The sequence below is a fragment of the Chaetodon auriga genome, chromosome 9 (genome assembly GCF_051107435.1).
Source record: "Chaetodon auriga isolate fChaAug3 chromosome 9, fChaAug3.hap1, whole genome shotgun sequence".
Taxonomy (NCBI): domain Eukaryota; kingdom Metazoa; phylum Chordata; class Actinopteri; order Chaetodontiformes; family Chaetodontidae; genus Chaetodon; species Chaetodon auriga.
This window is the reverse complement of record NC_135082.1, coordinates 21207582-21224282: the sequence shown is the minus strand read 5'-3', so window position 1 is coordinate 21224282 and position 16701 is coordinate 21207582. Positions and strand designations below refer to the sequence as shown.

The following is a 16701-nucleotide window of genomic DNA, read 5'->3' as shown; positions in this document are numbered from 1 at the left end:
TGGATATGTTGTTTGTTTTGCAGGTGTTTGATCCTATTTAGTGAACCAAAGTATTGGAAAAAATAAAAAATTTGACCTGATGATGGCATTAGAGGAAAAGTCAGAAGATGAAGTTAATTCAGCTTCTGTACCAAAGTACAGACAATCTGTTCAACAGTTGGTGAGACATTTCACTCAAACCACAACACATTCTCACTCTACACACGTCTCATATAGACGCTTGGTCAGGACCACTTGGCGTCACTTTTTAAGACCCTGGGTACCCTTTAGCATTATTCTTCAATATGCAAGGCAACACAGACAAGCAATAAATATACAATGTCCAGTTCGCAATGTTTGGTTCGACTTCAACATAAAGCTTGGTGAGAACAATAACAAACACGTTTCTAACGTTGTGACAGTCCAACCTTTCTTTAGATTTAGACACAACACTACTGGGTTAGGTTTAGGAAAACATTGTGATTTGGCTTAAAACAAGCACGTTCAGTTACGTATGAAAAAATACATTAGCTATTACCAAACACATAACTGGTTCCCCCAGAGTGTGAGACCCAATTTTCATGTGGCTCTGTTGAGACAAAAATGTCCACTCCTTAAATAACTGTAGTTATCCAACAGTCAAGAAGTATTTAAAGGACAATTTGTGAAAGTTTGCTAATTCTTTCAAACACAGTTACCATTACTTTGTGGTTATTCTGCATACAGATGGGCCTCCTGACACTGACTATCTCTGCAGCTGTTCAATAATCTTAAGCTTGATGTGGTTTATCATTCACATTCATGATCGCGTGCATCCTTCCTGTGGCGCCCAGAATTCAACGTCATGACTTTAACTTCAGTGAGTGAGTGCATGAAGGACTTGGGTTATATTAACCTATGAAAATCCTGAAATGTGCACACACCTCACCCATATTCAACCTCTGTGTTCCTCACCCCCCAGGCTGGGACTCTGGATCTTATTTCTTAGTGACAGGTCCGGGACAGAGGAGGGGAGGACGGCTCAGTTTTTGGCTGCTGGGAGGAGGACGGGGGTGGGGGGGGGTTGAGGACACAGGATGAACTGCCAGATTGACAGGCCGATGGGGCTGTCGCTGGGGGCCAAGGTGTAGAGATGTTCGGGGAGTTGGCGTTTGCGGCTCAAAAGATAAGCATCAGTGAGAATATGAGAGGCTAGATGGTAATCTTTCACAGGAAGTCAGGCTATACCATTGCAGAAGAAACCACAGGAGAGAGGCTGACCTTGTGCGCCTGTGCTCAGCTGCATCGCTTTTTGGAGGAGGCCAGTCCCCCAACCCACTGCAGACAGGGAGATACTCTGTCATAGTACTGCTCTGTTTAAAATCAGACGTCTGGAGTTTATGCTGGTCGCAGCCAAGTCATCTAAAACTTTTCTATGACTGCCAGTTTTGTACCACAGCACCATGGCAGCGTGAATAACCATCATTTGAACTCAATCTATAGTTTGCTTCACTGCTGTAGATTATAGTTTTAGCTAGAATCTAAAGCTTTATTAAAATAATGAGCTAAAAGAGGCTAAAAGGTTGCACAGAGCTGAGGGGATCTGCAGTGTCAGGTGAATTTTCTGTTTGGATTTGTCTCTATGAACATTTGACCCATTGTTAATATAAAATATTGATCAAAGCAGCTTTTAGAGCCTCATTAGAGTCCACAAATGTCTAAAACTAACTACAGTTTATTACAGCTTGGGTTTTGTTTCATTGCACTGCCATCTGTTCTGTTGGTTATGATAGTTTAGGACTCATTAAGTTAATTGCTGAGATCTTGGCATGTGGTGACACTAGAAACAGGTCAGATGGGTCAAGAAACATACAGGTTGAACTTATTTTAAAGAAGAACACTTAAACCATCTGGTGTTTAAACATCTTTCTCACACTTTGGTTCACCAACCAACTTCCTGGTTCAACATTGACCTACAGTGCTCACCACAGCTGTGGTTCTGTATGTGCTGAAGGATTGTTAGCAGCGGTACAGATGCGCTCACTTTTAAGATGAAGTAGTAACGAATATGGTTAAAGTGTGGTCTTGTTTACAGTATGTACATCGTCATGTTATCATGACTGATCCATTGCTTGGAGCTACAAAAAGCAACCCAAATGTTGGGTATTATGTAATAGATATATTAATTAAGTACAACGGAGAAAACTTTGGCTCAAAAGTTCTTTTCTCTTAACGTTAGAAAGTAACCTTAAGTACCTGTGCTGAGTATCGCATGCATTGTTTGAGGTCACAGATTTTCACAGTTATAGCTGGAGGCTTAAAAGCAGAATATCACCCATTTAATTTCCTGTAGCAGCAGGAAGGTTTTAAATAAGAATGAGTAATGCTCACCTCCATATGTCTAACTACTGTCAGTGCACCCTGTTCTCAGGCCAGCTTCACGACCGAAGCCGAAAATACATTTTCTACCTCATTTGAGCTGTTATATAACTACTATTAATAGCTTGAGTTTAACGCGTCCCATTGTCTGAATTTTGGTTTACCATCATGACGATATTAATCCATGTTGTAACTGGACATTTATTCAGTGGATTCGGGCACTAACTGGCAGTGGACTCTTCATTAAGTGTTTACGCTCCAAGATGAAAATATTACTCCAAAGTGAAATATCACTTTGAAAGGTTAGCCTTGAATAAAATATTGTCACAAATCGGAATTTGGCTTCACCTTCCTGTTTGATGTAATACTGAAGCCAGATGATGATCTAATGAAAAAACTAAATGTCACCCTGCTTCCTTTTGCAGTTGGCAGAGCAGGTGTTGAAATGTCACCATGTTCCTGCTCAAATTAGGAGAAATACCTGTACCACTGGCAGATTCATTTGACCCTGATTTACTGAGCAAATGTTCTCACTCTGGTTTTCAGAAATAGCGCAGGAGCTTGCACCTTTAAATTTTGCAATGCTGTTGCATGTAAATAGTCTCTCGCAAACAGCACATCGTCAACCCTACATGACAAAAGCGAACATAGGAAGCAGAGAGGCTGATGAATAGGAGAAGTTCAATTTAAAAAAACAAAATACACAAATCACAAACAGCGTTTCCACAAAAATGTTTTGTGCAGTGAAACCAGAACACTGACGCCAAGCAGAAGCCCTACAAAAACAAACCTTTTACTGTCTCAAACAAAAGTGAAGACCTCAAGTTATAGGCCAGTTATTCACCACACAGGAAGTCATTTTGGGTTAGTGCAGTGGGCTGCTTAACTCCGACAGTCAGACTTGAAGCAGCCCAGGTGTTTTCATACTTCTTGGCAGGGAAAGAAAAACGGCAGACTATTTTTGTAACCAAATACATGCAACCAAAGAGGCAGAAATTGCTGGACACCCACTGATGCAGGTGTGCTTGTTGTCCGAGTCTCCTGAAAAGGTAAGTAACCGCTCGTTCTCAACCTTTAACTCTGGGGGGGAGTGTGTAGACAAGTCTGCTGTAAAAATAGATGGAAATGAGAAGTAAGAAGACACAAGCTTTGAAAGGCAGTATTTTCAGCCAGAGTTGAGTGTCGGGTTTGATTCAAATCCGAGAACAAAGTGTACAGTTGCTCGTAGATTTTAGATTTATTGTAAAATGCGATGTACAGCCATCTAATCTTCAGTGGGAATGGGGTGTGTGAATTAGGAGGGGAGTTTTTCAAAACAAAATGGAAAAAATCAGGCTGATTTTGCAACAAAAGGAGCAAAACTAACCTCTATAGTAGCACATAATACTTAAAGTCGCTCTTTTTGTTAGTAGTATTAGAAGCATTACAACTAAATTAGAACTAAACTAATTTAATATAAGATGCACAAATACATTTGGTACCGGATTTAAAATAGGTGTCTCCACACTTATTGACTGTGACAAAACCCACCAGCAGAGGACTAATTTAACACATAATTATCAACACCAACAAGCTGACAATCAACAATAGTGAATAACATGTTATGATCCTAATATCTGCGGTAGTTCCTTGTTTGATGACTGTAGATATCGTTTCTGTCCTCAGTCCGAGCTCTTTCCCGCTCTCTGCTCTTGATACTTTCTTGATGCCCGTAACAAAGTCAGGTCACAAATCCTTAAATAGTCTGGTGGTTTAAGTTGCCACAAATCCTCTGCACCCAATTCCAATGGGGCAGAAGTTTATTTTCCAGACTACCCGCTCAACCTCAGATGCTAGCTCCATGTATCTAATCTCTTTCCTTTTCATACGTCTCATCCAACACCACTTCCCATGGCCCAGCAAAGCTCTGCAAAGTAGACAGACGGCCCCGCCGAGTGTTGGACCGCGGTGCCAAATCCAATACTGAGTCTGATTCTCCATTTGGGGACTGTCAGTTGGTAGCCTGTAATGTCTCCTGGCATTTTCACTATCCCTGGGCCTTGCTTAAATGTCCTCACTTCTATTTTGGGTCGGTTTCCTTCCTGCTTCCTGTTATGTTTTCCCTCACAGCCAAATGGATTCAAAGATAAAAACCTGTCAATCAAAGAGTGATTGATTGGCTCTGACCCCGTGTTTCTCTTCCTCTTCTTGCCTCTTTCCCTGGAAATGAGATTTTAAAATTGATATTATTTCTTAATAACCTCAAATGTGACACCAATAGAAGATATGGGATAAATATCCATGTATCCGTCTCAGTGTAGGGAGCTTATATTAAAGTCAAAGTCTGGCGGTCCACTTTTGGACATTCACTTGCTTTGTTGTCAGACCTGATTTCTCTTCATTTGATCTGGAGCTTTTAGCAAAGCAGGACTGAACTGAGTTTCCAAACGTCACCTGAAAATCAAAATCACTCCCAGCTCTGTGATATTCCTGACACTGTGGACCACTAAAAGTCTGGCACTTCATTTGCATTATCCAAAAATAACACTCATATTTCTGTGCTTTGACACAGCTCTGGAAGCTGCTTTCACACTTTTGTGGACTGTTAGACGCTGTTTGGATCTGCAGGCGTTGATAATAGACAAAACAGGACTTTTATGGGGTCACAATCATTTGACTGCTCCCCCTACGCACAGAGAGGTTATCTGAGATGAATACTGGGACTCTGAGTGCAACATTTCATGCTTTTTTCCTTATTTCTGAATACAATCCTGATTAAAGAAAGTGGGGCGCTGAGTAAAACATAATAAAACAGAATGTGATCATTTGCTAATCCTTTTTGACATATACTCAATTGAAAACAGTACAAAGACAGTGATTACATTTACATACACAAAATATAGATTTTTTTGCCTTTATTCTGCCCTTACTAAGATGTTTACATGGCTAATGAAAATCAATTTTCCACTAATGCTTCTGTTTACCTGCAGCCGTGCATACACAGCCGCCCTCTCTCATTTCTTTAGCCACCGTCTTGGAAAGGTCAACGCTACGATATTTGTGCATGCCCAAAAACCTGTTCGTCCAAGTCTTTCATAATGCTTAAATGTAGGTGTGTTTCTCCTTGCAACCAGAAATGTGGCCTTTTCTTTTGTGCATGCATCTCTACTCCAGCCGAGTTGGCTAGTTGGTCAAGAGGCCGTGTGTCTCGAACTGCAGTAAAAGCCCAGACTGAGACGCACATTCTGAATGCCCTGTATACGTGTCCAAAGAACGCTCCTAAAATCCCAATAATATCAGTATATCACATGTCTTAATCAGGAAATGCTCCATTCAGAATAAGGCTTAATTTTAAAAATCCAACCAGAATATTCTGTTTACGTGACCCGCATGAAATTTGGAATATTCAGAATATTATTGCGCATGTAAACGTACTCAAGTTGGGACAGGAGCAACTACAGACTGGGAAAGTTGTGGAATGCTCCTAAAACACCTGTTTGGAACATTCCACAGGTAAACAGGCTCATAACAGGTGATAGTATCATGATTGGGTATTCACAAGCGAATATGACTACATTCTGGTTGTATTTATGTTTTACACAGCGTCTCAAATTTATTTGGAATAAGACTGGTATTATTAGCATTATCAGTTCAATTAATTAATTTTCTCCAAAGTTGTGAAAGCAAGACCTTCATGTGAAGTTAAATAAGTGACTGAAGTTGGCAGTGAGGACTGAGAAGCAGTTCATATAGAGACATAAATATAATCACACTGATTGACTAATACCAATCAAGAGAGTATTTTAAAAACATGTTTCACAGTAAATTCAGATATGGTTTCTTTCCACTGAATGTTAGAAAAGTGTCTCAGATAAACAGGAGCCCAGTGGGACAGTGAGGGGCCACAAACAGCTCGGTTTGGCCGCATATAAAGACACCATTCTTCTGCATGTTTAACTGTTGACGAAGAAAAGAACAAGGGCAAAATTGTGTTGGAAGGCCAAATTCTTTAGCAGAGCACCAAACTAATGATGTTTTTCATTTTTGCTTCACTCCCCCGTTAGCAGCGGACAGAGGGAACAGCCATGAGTCTGCTGTGATAATGGTGAGTTATAGCGTCCGTATCCACAGTGTTTCCCCGATGGTTTCACATGAATGTTCCCAGGGGGCACTTTAGGAGTCTGCAGCCCCCTGTGTAATTACCTGTTAGCACAGAAATGAGTAAAGAGCGAGACTCTGCTCTGTCATTGTTAGCGCCCAGCAAGAACAACACAGAGCACACCAGCACTACTCGCTGTGTTTTTACTGTAATTTACGACTGTTGTTTGTGGTTGCATTAATGTTCCTTTTGGAGGTAAATTCTGAAATATATTCCAGTTTATTTAGTCTTACTGATTAATCCAATAATAGCCTGTCAAATTTGCTAAAGCTAAAGATATAGCTCATTCATAATATTTTAATGCTACTTGAAAGCATCTATTATAGGTCAAAAACTTGTAAAATCAGGAAACAGCAGTCATGTGTTAAGAAAATTACAATCATAGTTTTCCACTTCACTTAATTGTTTCGTGGTTATGAAGATTAGGTGCTTAATAGCAGTGAAATAGCACTGATGACGTTAGTGAAACACTCTTGATATGCACACTGTGTAACAGGCTGTTAGTTGGAGTGTTTTAGGGAAATCTGACATTGCAATCTAGAACAGCACAATGCAGCAAAGTGCAGTGGCGCAAGGTGGAAAGTGCTTTCTTTCATATCAGTTGTCCAGGTTTTGGCTTGCAGTAATGCACAGTCTGCACAGAGTTAAAAAACCAAACAAACAAAAAACAACGTTTCTCGTCCAGTAACCGTCGTCCTCTGTTAGGATGATGACAGCCTTCCCTTTTGGCTGATTCAAACATTATGAAGACTACAGTTGTGTGCCTTCTCTGTCTGCAGGCTCTAAAACAGAGAGCTGAGCGCTCAGGTCAAAGGCTGAGAGATGTCTTCATTAAACCGTTAAATCTTCAACAGTGTAACGGGCAGGAAGTTGTCCTGGCTGGCAGGTTTATTCACCTGAATGTCATTAGTGTCAACACAATTAGCAGAAGATCACAGAATTGTTACACATTGTACTATAACTGTTAAGCATTACAAAAATGTTTTAAAAAATAATATATATAAATATATAAAATAATATTTTATATTGAGGTAAACATATTCACCATTAACTAGTTGTTTATTAGCATGCACATTAGCAGCATACTGGCTCTTTATTAGTCATTATAAAACACTTATTCTGCATGACCATAATACACAACTACTAGGCAATTAACTAAAAGTTTTCCTTCAATAACTTCCAAATTATCGCTTTTGATAATAAGGAAACAAGTTGAGAATGAATTATGATCTTAACCTGACCCTAAACCTTAACAACCCTAACCCCAAGAATAATGACCAGTGTATAAAGACTAATACACGAGTAATATGTTACTAATATGTATGCAATAAGAAAGGACTTAATGATGAATATGTGACCTAAAAAAATCTATCACAGTAAACACTATGCCGGTGTAAAGTAATTTTACTTGTATTTACTCCAGAGACCTGTTGTTCAGCTCTACCATGAGTCAGTCTTCTTCAGCCACCTCTATTATATAATATAATCCAATATTTTTTCCACTATTAATATCTGTAATAAGAATAATTAGATAAGTGGTTGAACTACATGAACTAGATAAATATGAAGGCACATGTGTGGTTATTGCGTGAGCCACTGTCTTTCAAAATAGACCCTCGGAGTTCATCATTACGCCTTAGGCAAAATATTCATGGTGTTGCATGAATGCCTGGTGGTGACTCTGCACCTGCTGGACAAAAACATCAATTTCCTCCCAGGAAAAGCCAATCTGGACTCTGCTCTTCTCTACAAAAGAGCCATTTCTAATGTGGAGCGCACAGCTTTTAAATTGGATGAGAGAAGCTGGTTTGATTGGCCATGACTGACGCACCCGCTGATCATGTATTCATCCTAATTTCACCCTTTGTCCCAGCTTTGTCCACAGGTGCATGAAAACACACAGTGACAATGCACTTTGCATCATGTGCCCTTTATTCACAGCAATACTGAATATTTAACACTGTAACACCGTATCACAGACTGTCACTTTTTTCTATATATGGCTGACTGACGTGCGCGTCTCAGTGTCTGCATGACTGTAAAGAGTGAAGTTTTAAAAAGGAAATCCCTCGGAGACAAGTGCGAGGTTATGTTGCAACACCTCCTGGTAGCTTCCTGTGCTTCTCACTGCTGAATATGCGTCTACTCAGAATAGATTTTTACATGTTGGTGAACATAAAAAGCAAGAAGCAGCAAGACTCAAGTGATCGCAGTCAGTTTATACAGAATGTGATTGGTATCAAAAGGCATCTTTCTTGTCTTAGTGAGGCTGTTTCTCAGTTTTCCATCTGTCTTATTTATAAGAGCTGAGTGTGAAAAGAGATGATTTTTTTTTTTTTTTTTTTACATGTTGTAGGATTGTATTTTTCATTGTTTAAATGTGGTGTAATGGTTTTGATTAAGTCAGACATCCAAACAGAAATATGTCTGAGCTTTGTGAAGTTTGTCTATTAGTTTCTCCCGTTTGAAGAAACTTTAATTTCCTCCCCACAGCATCGCAGCAGGACAGACAGGAACAGAAATCAAAGATGCCTTAACTACAACGACGTCGCGGAGTCTGAGTACGACGTGGTGGATGACCAGGAGGAAGTGCTCAACGTGCGCATTCTTCCTGCGAGGCCCCTAAATGATGAGAGGGAGTACGCAGGTAGAGAAAACAACGACTTACATTTCACTCTGGGTTTAGTTTCATTTAGGTTGGTTTTGTTTCTGTTTTGTGGTTTGATTAGATTTTGAAAATGAATTTATGTTGACTTTTCAAAGTGTTTTCAAATTTAGTTAATTTTTTAAGGCACTGGTACCCCTTCAGCATCAGTTTTCACAGTGCAGCGCTCCACCGTCAAGTTAGCAATGATAATTTACAACATCTGATTAGCAACACATGGTTAGACTCTCAAAATAGAGCTGGTTGAGAACAATAACATGAGGTTAATATTGCGAAACTGTGGCACTTTGGTTAGATTTACTACTGGGTTAGGTTTAGGAAAAGGTCATGTTTGGTGCAAAATAAATATGTTACTTTTGTACATTATATTACGTTACTTCACTTAGAAAAGAAATCAGCCTTCACATTTGGTTTCACATGAACCTTCCTGTGATAAATCCATCCCACCACCACAACCTCCTCTTGACTGCTCATGTGACGTGTTGAGAGTGAGAACAGCTCTATAAACGTCTGTACAACCACCCTGCCCTGTGAAAAATTATGCTGAAGGGGAACCCAGTGCCCTAAAAAGTGACGGCAAGTAGTCCTGACCAAGAGCCCATATGTGATGGATTGGGGGTGAGAACCAACAACAAAACATAAAACTCTTGTTCTCTCAGTGGGCTGAGACTTAATGCACTGACCCAAACTATTTAAAGACTCAGGTGCGAGGATCACACAAAAGTCCAAGCGTTCAAAAACTTCATCAGCTTGAGGTAGAAGCAGAACAAAAGGACAAGCCAGGCAAAAACCAAAAACACGAGGTGGAGATAAAAACGCAAACAAGCTACAACACGAGATCAGAGGCCGGCACTCCAGTCTACTGGAGACAAAGACAACCTGGATAGCCAGGGTTTTAAATACTGGGGAACTGATAGGCTGATTGAGAACAGCTGGTAAGCAAAACTGATGGGAAACGGAACAAAGACAGGAAGTAAATACACAGAAATGCATGAGGAGGCTGCTACAAAATAAATCAGGAATTGCTATTAACAAGAGTCCATGCATGACGTCACGCTTAGACTGAGTGATTCTGTCCATCCGTGGGTGTGAATCTGACCTCTGATGTTTGTCACCACCTGTCTTACTCTTATTATTTGTGTCCTTCTTCTCTTGTTCTTAAATGTATGACAAATAGCACATGTACAATTCATAACCAGACAAAAATAACCTTTATCTAAAAACCAAAGAACTCTAGGTTACAAACTTGGCCAAACTTCAGCTTAAAGAAGTGTCTGCACAGTCGACACAGGGAGGGTGAGTGTGTTTCACTTTCCTACACAGAGAAGCTCTGGTGGACATAATTAGAATGAAGCTGAATGAATGCAGACCAAAAAAATAACAGCTCCACGGCAAACTGTGGTGAGAATGAAAGCAGTGTGGATCTGAGAGAGAGGGAGCTCACGCTGAGTGAGCATGATCTGCCAGTGGGTCTCCAGGGCCATCTGTTGGCTGAGTCAGACTGCGGGAGATTACAATTATCCAGGAGCCGAAGGGGGAGAGAGGGAAGCATGTAGTGTGAATGGACTCCCTTTACTCTCCTGCATGGATGTGGCCCACAGCCAGGGGCCTCACAGCTGCACGTCTACAACTTTATACTGAATGTGGCTTTTAAATTTGTTCACACTTGGAGTGTTCTCCCTCTGTAATCAATACAGTCTGCTGCTGCAGTGCACTGCTGGGACTGGCAACGACCGAGTTACAGGAAACCCAAAGGGTGTTTAAACTGTCAGCTACCACTGCAGCTACTGAAACTACTATCATTACTGTCACTCATTAGACTGTGAGCGTCACAACTTCTTTTTGCTTTCAAGACAGGGATCTTCCAAGGTCATCGTCGGCTCAGAGCCTTTCATCACTCTCCACTGTAAGATTTCTGTTTTGCTTCCTTTAAAGTTATGTCTTGTTTCAACTGAGCTACTGTAAATGTCTGCTTGGACTTTATGTGCTGTGTTCTGCCCTCCACTCCATCAGGGTAACTCCAACATCCTCCCTAGAGAAGCCCCAGTTACTGCAGGTAAAGTGTTAAAGCTCTCCATAATCTGATTATTGAGGTAATGCTATTCTGTGGAAGTAGTCAGTCCTGGAAGAAGTTGTTTAATTCAATACACTGCAGCTTTACTGGTACCTGTAGCTTATGGTATCTAAGATTAGCTAATATTAGCATTGGATAGATAGAGACGTCACTGAATCAGTTCACTGGCTCTGCAAAAGTTACACTGGGTGATTTAACCTGCATTATTTAAGATTTGGCTTTTAGTCTCTTTCAGCTCATTGTATTGGTTTCACAGCATGTTAACTGCATGGTTCAGTCTTTTCACCCTTCGTATGCAGCTGTTTTTAGAAAACAGTTCTGATAAATCCCCCCGCACATTGCAAGAAGCAGGCAGTTAAGTTAGCAGCTAGCTAATGAACCCAGTCAAGCATCCATATCTGCACACTTTTTGATGTAATACTTTTCCACAGCAGACGAATGCACAAGGTCTGAACGATGCATTTTAAATCATACACGCAAATGAGTTCTTTCCCTTTGGCTAATTGGTTCGGCTTAAAGTGACCTTGTCTAGACTGAGCACCAGAGTATAAATGCTGTTTGCCAAACATTTGAGTGTTTCCTGTAATATCACTTCTGCTGAATCTGTGATTGTTTCAACTAACCTTAAGTATACACTTAATAGAAATAAAAGCATTGTCCGGACTTAGATTGCACAAATAATGACATCCAAACAACAAGACTGCATCTCATACATAAAGAAAACTTTCACTGTTTGCTCTTAAACTGCCAACAGAACATTAGTCAAGGTCAGAAAATAAGGGCGCATCATAACTAAATATAAGGCTGATCATGAAAGACGTGTGCTGGTTTTTAGTCTGCTTTAGTTTAGCATCATCATCAATAAATGATTTGTTTACTTCCGGAATCAGTTAGCTAAGAAGAGCGTGTGGTGTCCTGTGCAGGGCTGAGCCAGATATACAGAACAATAAACGAGACAATATATACATGAAAAACAGCAGATCTTATATTAAATGAGTGGTGTTGTTGCTGTGGGCCGACATGATTTCTAACGGGTCAAGGCATCATCTCAAACAATGAGACCATTCATAATCAAAATTAAGACTTTGTAAAGACATTTTATGACCTTGGATTTTAAAAAATCTGATTTAAGACTCTTTTTCAGGAGCGCTAAAAGCTGAGTGGATGTTGGATTAAACATCTGTCAGGTGGCCAGAAACACTATTCCAAACGACTGCTGATACAACGTGTCTGCCTGATGTGAAAGTCGGCAGCTGTCTGCTAACGCTTCAGCCAAAACCATTTATAAGCCAGTGATATGTTGGCAACTCTGCATTGGTCTGCTTGCTTCCATTTCATTAATGCGGCTTCACAAGGAAGAAAAAATATTTTTTTAAGTTAAACCATGATGAGTATCTAATGGAAATCACCAAAATGCAGCTCCTGATCTTTACAGATTTAGGAGCATGTGACAGCTTAGTTCAGCTGGTGGTTTTCAGCTGTTATAAGTGTAAATTTTTTTCTGTACGTCAGTAAATTTACACTACATATAATTACTTTTGCGTATGTCTTTTTAAACACAGGGCCTGCTATAAATAGAGACCTGAAGCCAGGCAGAAGAAAGCTCAGATTAGGTAAGACAACTTTGCAGAATTAACTTTACTTCCTTTCACCATCGCGGCCAAATCTTCACCCGCTGCTCTTCCAGATAAGAGGTCCACACCTGTGCAGCCAGGAGCCCAGGTAAACACCTGCACTATGTACAGCTCGATGCATTGTTCACTGTTTTTGTGCTGATTGCAACTCATAAAATGGGCGATAATTTTTCTCTCTTTCTAATATCACAGCGCTCACACAGGTAATTTGCTCAGCTGCAACTACTTCAAGTTATGCATTGTTTACATAAGTTATGAATGGATTTACAGCTAAAGCGTGTGCTCTTACAGGAACTCTCCATCACCTCCACCATTCACCTTGGGGTTAGTGAATCAGTTGCCTGGGCTGACACTGCACGAGCCCTGCAGGAGAGAGTGAGTATGTTTTATCCTCTCACTCAGGAAGTAAGTGGGCAGACCATCACTTGTTCCAGCGAGTGTCTGCAGCTGTTGTTGTTTTATTTTGCTGTAGCTGAACTTGACCCTGTGTGACTCTCTCCTCTGTGAGTGGTGGAAAGTGAGAAGAGGCCCTCTTAGTTTACAGTCTGTACATGTAGCAGTGGCACCCTCTGCTGGTTAGATGGCAGAAAATGTTTGAGGCTGTCTTTGATAAAATACTGTGATTTCCTGTTTAATTGAAGCCCTTTTTTCATTTCAGTGAACAGAAAACAACCAAAAGAGTAAGTAGTCAAACATGCAGATTCAATTATAGAAACAATACGTCAGATTAGGTTTTCTTTTCTTTTTATTCTTGACAGCCTGGGAATGTATTTAAGTACATTTACTCAAGTACTTTTACTGGAGAAAAGATCTTCATATTTACTGAATACTTCTGCACATGCTGCTTATTTTTCTTCATTCTAGCTACTAATTTTTTTTATTTCCTTCACCATGTCTTGTAGTAGTGTCTACTCCTGTTGCCCTGTGATATGTAGCTATCTACTTGCTGCCATGTGCAAACTCTTTCTTTAAAGGACCAGTGTGTAGCATTTAGTGGCATCTAGTGGTCAGGTTGCAGACTGCAACCAGCTGAAAACCCCTTGCTTCACCTTTCCTTTCAAGCACACAGGAGAACCTACGGTGGTCGTGAACCTTACATAAAATGGGCTCTCTACAGTCAGTGTTTGGTTTGTCTGTTCTGGGCTCCTGTAGAAACATGGTGGTGCATTTTCAGGTGATTACAGGATTATCATATTCAATATCTGCCAGTAGATCACCCAAATCCTACACACTGGTCCTTTAAAATGAAGAATCAATCAATGCTTTCAGCCATGCTATTTTCATTGTGCATTTCTAGTTTATTCTACACAACCTGACTAGACATAACTGTGGCTATTTTGTCTCAATTTAATTGTATTTTTTTTAATGCTGTTAATAGGCAGGATTCAGTCCACACATCAAAGGTGAGAGCTAAATAACTGTGAGTGTAACACTTTGCTTTAAAACATCTTGATAGTTGTAATAATGTTGAATTTGTTTTTAGGTCTTCAGAGTGCTGAAAGTGTTTCAGCCTCCCATAACATTCAAAGATATTCTTTGGATTTGGAGACTCACGATATAGAAAAAAGGTGTGCCTTTCATTTCTCAGGCATTTCAGGCCAATTATTATGTCATTGTCTGTCATGTTCTATTTACATGTGCTCTTTCTTCCTTTACTTAGGTCACAACAAAATCTAGGTAAGTAATTGTGTAAATCACCACTACCGTTCTACAGCTGTTAATTAAATAAGTCAGCATTGACTTCTACCTATAGAAAGGGTGCCATCAAAACGTCATCACCATGAGTGGCCTCAAACCAAAGAAGACATTGACCAACATGACTTTGTTCCAAAGGAAATGCCTCAACAGGTACACTGCTGCTTGATAATGTAAAAAAAAAAAGTGTTAAAACTGTAGAAGTACAGTATTTGTTACCTGAACCCTCTGACATTTGGCAGACCTCCTGTGAAGAAGACTGGTATGTTGGGGCTTGTAATCGGGCGGATGCTGAGCATGCCTTACACCTGGTGAACAGGGTACCGTATCTCTTTTGATATGAAATGGATTAAAACATGATCCGCACCTGTCTGAAGCTGAACTGGTCTTCTTTTGCTCCTCACCACATTAGGATGGGGCGTTTTTGGTACGAGACTGCTCCATCAACACCAACAGTGAACCCTTGGTATTGGCTGTGTATCATGACAAGAAGGTTTACAACGTGAAAATCCGCTTCATCGAGAGCACAAGCAAGTACACCCTGGGAACAAGACAACGATCGAACGATGTGAGTGGACAAATTCAGAAAGATCAGCAAGTCTTCAGCGTTATATTTACTGCGGCTCACATCTTATTTCTCCTCAGATGTTTGACTCTGTGGCAGACATCATCAAGTTCCACTCCATTTTCCCAATAATCCTCATCAGCGGGAGAAATATCCCCGGAAGCAGATACCCGGAAAACTGTGTGCTGACATGTCCAGTAACGAAAAGGGATGTTGAGCAGCTGCTGCAGTAACGCATGCAGCATTCCAGCAAAGATAATCTGTTTATTCCCATCTGGTCCTTCACATCCTATTATGTTGCTAAGTAACCCAGAAAATCCACTAAAGTTCAACATGAACATGTTAGGAAAAAGCTGACTGTGTATACAAATCCTATTTGCTTGTGTCAATAAAAAAAAATGTTTTTCATCCACGCCTGTAACAAATAATTATTTTCATTATCAATTAATCTGCTGATTATTTTTTGGATTAATCATTAAAAGATATGTAAATATGAATTCGCAGTCACAATGCATTTCTGTTATTTTTAATGGGATTCAAATTACACTATAAGGCGTCCCAGAAGAACGCAAAACGCAGCAATAAAGAAAATGCTGAGATGGTCCCCGTTCAAAAGTTTATTAGTTGTTAATACTGTGCATTGTCTCCTTTAGCATCAATGGTGGCTTGCAGTCTATTGTGAAAGCTGTGGATGAGGCCATTTATTTTCTCAGGTGGTGAAGCTGCTTCTTCTTGGCAAAAAGCCTCCAGGTCCTGTAAATTCTTGGGTTGTCTTGCATGAACTGCACGTTTGAGATCTCCCCAAAGTGGCTCATTGATATTGAGTACAGGAGACTGTGATGGCCACTCCATAACCTTCACTTTTCTCTGCTGTAGCCACTGAAGGGTTGACTTGGCCTTGTGTGTTGGATCATTGTCATGTAGGAAAGTCCAAGACTGTTCCATGTGCAGCCTCCAGGCTGACCAACATGCAAAGTATTTTCTGATAACATGCTGCATTCTACTTTCAATCTATTTTGACTAAATTCCCTGTGCCGCTGTAGCTCACACACTCCAAACACATCAGAGGTACTCCTCCATGCTTCACAGTAGAATCATAGGCCTTGTTCACTCCTCTCCAAACATGTAACATTTATGGTTGTGGCCATAAAGTTCAATTTTGGCTTCATCACCAAGGGAGGCAGGTACCAGACAGGAAAAAACAGAGATAAAAAAGTCAGTCTTCAGATCTGTGTCACTGCCACATGGATAAACTGATTCGACAAATACTGGGTGGAAAACCAGTGCTTATATACTGTGGTAGCAGGTGAGTCTTGATTGCCTGATTGAGAGCAGCTGTGTTCAGGAGAAGAGGAGGCCGGACCCATCAGCCACGCCCTGCAGTGAAACATACTCACACATGACAGACAAGGGGGAGACAGACAGGAGACAGAGGGAAGGGGGAAGCACAAAAGAAACAAAGGGGAAAACTGCAGATCCCCACAGTACTCCCCCTTAATGGGAGTCTCCTGGCGATCCAATGGGTTTATCAGTATGGGCTTAATGAAAGTCCTTCAACATTGTGCAGAATCAGGGAGCCGTGGTCTCTCCTCT

The 16701-nt window shown here is 40.5% G+C and overlaps 1 protein-coding gene across 1 annotated transcript; it reads left to right on the top strand.

Moving 5' to 3' along the window:
- The first annotated feature begins 3243 nt into the window (after positions 1 to 3243).
- Positions 3244 to 15514, top strand: clnk (cytokine dependent hematopoietic cell linker). The gene is given in 16 exon segments (XM_076739291.1): positions 3244 to 3386; positions 6381 to 6421; positions 8969 to 9122; positions 10994 to 11046; positions 11154 to 11196; positions 12777 to 12827; positions 12902 to 12953; positions 13119 to 13223; positions 13507 to 13528; positions 14227 to 14251; positions 14332 to 14416; positions 14509 to 14525; positions 14602 to 14696; positions 14786 to 14863; positions 14956 to 15111; positions 15189 to 15514. Coding segments are annotated over 15 exon segments (1092 nt in total). The 5' UTR covers positions 3244 to 3386; positions 6381 to 6418; the 3' UTR covers positions 15342 to 15514.
- The last annotated feature ends 1187 nt before the right edge of the window (positions 15515 to 16701 follow it).